Genomic DNA, 4,607 nt, shown 5'->3' with positions numbered 1-4,607 from the left:
CGAAAGCGGGTCTCTCCAACAGCGACGACAGTTTGCCTCAGACCATCGAGGTCTCCACTCCTGGGACTGGAATCTCACCATCATGAAAGAAATTTACGAAGGAAATTTGGAATTTGCGGTGGAGTTTGCCCACGACGAGAACCTATTGAAGAGCCACGGGAATGTGGTGAGTGGATAAGAGCCTCTCGATGTCCTGGCTACCATTTAATTTTCACACCTTCTTTTCCGAAGTCTACCCTGTCGGAATTCTTGGCCCTGCTCACCTTGAAAACGGGTGAGGACCAGACCGAAGACTTTCATATTCTACACGAGAAACTGATGCAGCTCAAGTTGGAATCGCATCAACTGGATGCCAATTTCCACTCACCCGATTACTACGCCCAAAAGGAGGAGCTAATCTTCAAGGTCGTGTGCGAAATGAAGGGTATTGACCACGACAAGTGGCTGCGAGAAGAGCAGGGATTTGGGGAGCCAACCACACCGTTTGGGGATTTTGTCCAGGATGAGTTTGTCTGTGATGATTTTGATAACGCTTGAGGAATTGTCATAGATTTGGTAAAGGCTTATTGAGCTCAAAGCAGCCTTTGTTTATTTTAATAAACTTTGTAAGCTTTCACTTTCACATTAATGGTGAGAATTAAGATTAAAGATTATGCTTTTTTAAGTAAATGAATATTCAGTCTATCAGCGTTTAAGTCTTCTTATCTACTAACTCCACAAGTTAGTGATAGCGTGGACACCACAAAAATCCACAAGTATTTAACTTAACTAATCAGCATGTTTACCTTTTCAGCAGCTTTCCCTCCTCCTGTGCCCCCCTTCAAGGATCTTTTTCCCCTCCTAAGCTTAGAGCTCAGCCTCAGGTGGTGCACAAATTGTCCTGGTTTAGTCAACAATTAATGTTTATCTGGCAAAACATTTTAATTCAGGTTATTGCCACAACACAGACACAAACACACACAACCTCCCGTCGTTTAGTTAACCCAAAAGCCAAATAAGTGAAGCCCCCAAAAAGAGGAAAAGACAAGGATCCCAATGAGATTGTGAATGCGGGTGGGCTGCCATACGCCATACCTTGTCCTGATATTAATTTAAACTAATGCCACAAGACAAAACACAACAAAAACAGGACAAAAACAGAGGGAAATAACCGAAGCATTCAAATCCGAGACATGTAATTTGCCAAGCCAAATGGGGGGAGTGTGCCGGGTGATTAGGGTTTGGAATGGGGAAGTTGGGAGGATGTGTGTCCTGACGACAAAGTGACTTAACATGTCAGACGCCCGACTGGCTGATTATTCCGTTGACAGTGAGAATATGCCAGAGCACAAAGATTATTTGCTAACATCGATGGAGGCTGGGAGTGTCTCATCAATGCCTCAATGCCAAGTCAATTTAGAAAGGCACTGAGAGATATATTATTTGCATTGAATATTTTCTATATTCAGATCCTTATTAACCTGAAAAATTAAGTTATAAAGTTTAAATCTATATTAAAACTTGGACTTATATATTATATTACATTAGCTTGTTCAGTTTAAGAGTCAGCCTCTCTAACTAAATTAAATTAAATTCAAATTCCGTCCTTCACAAATATGTATTCTCTGTAGTGTATCCTTAGATCCTGCGGGCCTAACAACCTTTGGCAATTTGGCAGTTAGACATGATAAGGTGAAAAGTGAGTTCCCTTCTTTTTTCTCGAGGTATTGAAATTTCTGGGAAATGGCAGACAGACAGGCGGAAACCTGTCGTAATATGTCTAGGAAATTAGCCACTGAATTAGATGCTTAGAAGCGGCGAACCGATGGCTTTTGGCCCTACTTCATTAACATTTAGTTAAACTTGTCTCTACGCATTTTAATGAGCATTCCTGGCAGGAAGGAATTTCCTTGTATTTAATTAAGCTCCACCGATAAATTGCAATCGAATTTTATGCATATAAATGTGCAGAAATATCTTAAACGTCAAGGCCTAAATTTCGTCTTTTGAAATTAATTTTCACAACAAACGAACGAGTGGCTCGCCTTGTTTTTTGCCCCCAAACCGCACTCCTCGGGTGTCTGCTATGGATAAGCCGTGTAATTAAGCAAAATTCGCCGTCATTTGGTTAGCGGTTTTAGGTGCGTGCATGGCACTCTCCAAGCCCCAAACGTATTAATAACGTCAAAGTGTTGCGCATGAAAATTTATTAAGATGCCGACGTCGCCATCAACGGCAGCCACTTCTAGGAGCTTCTACGTACCACCCCAACATCCTTGCCCCACTCAGTCAGCTGTCGCCAGTTAAGGGTTCTCTGGCTTGGTTTTAACCAGGCTTTTGCCTTCTTCTTCCCGGCCATGATGGTAGCTCGCTTTTGAGGCCACTGCGCCTGACGGCTTTGCCTCTATAATTTGGGTAATTTATTAACAACACGGCGTATGCGTAATATTTAAAGTAGAGCCTTAAAGCAAGTTATCGTTTTGGATTTTAAAGGAAAACAGGAAAAAGAAAATAGAACCAGTAATATTTATGATATTCTTTTAATATAATGTATTCAGTATGTAGATTTCTATATAATGAAGTATATTTAAAACCACATTTTAGTTATACATAAATCTTGGAAATTGTTTTAGCATTTGAAATACATTTCCTTCTCATTTCAACAGTTCCAGACAAATGGATATCCAATCGCTTTGTGGAAAAAGAAAAAAGCCTCATCTCTCTTCGATATATCTCTGTGTTTTGTGTTGAAATCTGAACGCCTCGCAAGATGCACGATTGTAAAATATTTTATTGCAGACATTTGGGTGCAATACAGTAAGCCATTGGAAAACTGTGCTGTGCTGTGCTGGCTGACTGGCCTTTGGCTTTACTGCCGGCCAAAAGGCTCTAAAACTTTTACGCCAATAAGTCACCAGGCGACTGCATACGGGGTGAGTTTGGAGCGCAAAAAAAAACAACAAAACAGAGCTCAAAAGACGAAATGATGCTGGCCATAAAACTGTCTAAAAGTCGCACAAGAGCTGCCTTTGAAGAATTGCAGGACGTGTGTATATATATATGTGCGTACTTAAATAAATATATTATATAACATAGCATATAGAATAGAGTACATTTTATGTGCCTGCGGAGGAGCGTGAACAAAGCCCACAAATCATAAATTTAAAATTAGCCCGTCGCACAAGCATAAACAACAAACAGAAACGGCGCCCCCCAGCACCAGTGGCACGCTGAATAACAATAAATTATTATAATTATTTAATTATTTTATTAATTTAAGCCGGACTAACAAATGAATAGAAAGCACGCGCCAACAATTAACAATACAAACAAAGCAGAGAAAAAAGGCGAACATTGCACCAGACCGCTTACACAAGTACACAAAAGGCGAGTCGACATCCGTTTGCTTACTAAAAAGGGGTAAAACAAGTGGCTTAAAGGACCATAATCTGGCGGTGACAGAAGGATCTGATGGAGGCACCTACCTGTAGTTTTTTTTTTTACTTTTGGTAAAGGTTTATAAACTAAGAAATAGTTTACATATACTAAAAACGATGAGGTTAAATAATTATTTATATTTCATATCCTGTTTGTAGTACAGTTATGCTTCATGTCCTGCATAAGCAAGGTCACACTGTTGACTAATCTATCACATTGGTCACACTACTGTTTACTGCTTTTGTAATACAGTGTACTAACTTAGTCTGCATTCACTTGTGAAAATGTCACAATTGTGCCAGAAAAAGGCGTTGCCGCAATTACCCAGCCAGCAAATGCAAACATGAGCACAAAGCAAGAGCCAGAGAGCAAAAGTCTGTGAGTGCTCGCATACTTTTTAGTCGCACTGTGTTTGCCTATTATGCCCGAGAGTCGTCGTCGTCGTCATCGCATGGCTCTATTTCAGCACGAACACAAGGGGACCGAGGGATAATGGGTATAGGAATAGGAATAGGAATAGGAACACTAAGCAACAACTGTGTGTGATCGTAATTGTAAGGCCAACAACAATAACAAGGGAAATCACAAAACAAACAACAGAAGCTGTTATGCTGTTCCAGGCAGCTCTTTCATGGCAATGCAATGCCTACTTAAAATGTCAAAACTGCACACTCAGCTGCAGTTAAAAGCGTAATTGTTGTGGCCTCTCAGGCCAAGTCAGTCAGCTTAACTGGAGCCCTTGGAGCCCTGGATTTTGAGATTTAATATGAAAAATCTAAGGAGATTACAAGTAATAAATTTAAAGCAAAACGTCCTGCAAAATATCTTGACTCAGGACAGAAGAACTTTTAACAGAAACACGAAAAATGTCTTTGCCAAATGCATTCCAATAAAAGAGCCCGGCTCAAAGTTCATAGAAAGCAAAAGGGTTAAGTAAAACAAAAGGACTATGATGCAGGCATTTGAATTTATTTCTTTTTGAATAAAAGAAAAATAAAATAAAACGAAAGCATAGAGCTGGCGGCAGAAATTCATACGATAAATGCTAAAAGTTTTCCCATGTCGCAGTCAGAGCGGAAACGGAAGTCGCCTGGACGTCATGTATGCGGAAAGGTCGCCGGGGCTTGATGTTGGGCCCCCGGGCTCATAAATATCTTTAAAACATATGAATTAAACCACAAATTTTATAA

At 40.2% G+C, this 4,607-nt stretch overlaps 1 protein-coding gene across 1 annotated transcript; it reads left to right on the top strand.

The window, feature by feature from the left end:
* LOC110183433 (uncharacterized) lies at nt 1-673 on the top strand. The gene is made up of 2 exons (XM_020951714.2): nt 1-166; nt 232-673. Exons 1-2 carry the CDS (start codon nt 83-85, stop codon nt 535-537), a joined length of 390 nt encoding a protein of 129 aa, XP_020807373.2. The 5' UTR covers nt 1-82; the 3' UTR covers nt 538-673.
* Nucleotides 674-4,607: the final 3,934 nt, after the last annotated feature.

This window comes from Drosophila serrata, unplaced genomic scaffold, assembly GCF_035046125.1.
Source record: "Drosophila serrata isolate PLE 108 unplaced genomic scaffold, ASM3504612v1 contig_240, whole genome shotgun sequence".
NCBI lineage: Eukaryota > Metazoa > Arthropoda > Insecta > Diptera > Drosophilidae > Drosophila > Drosophila serrata.
The sequence above is the reverse complement of the archived record's forward strand: the minus strand, read 5'-3'. Positions and strand labels throughout refer to the sequence as shown.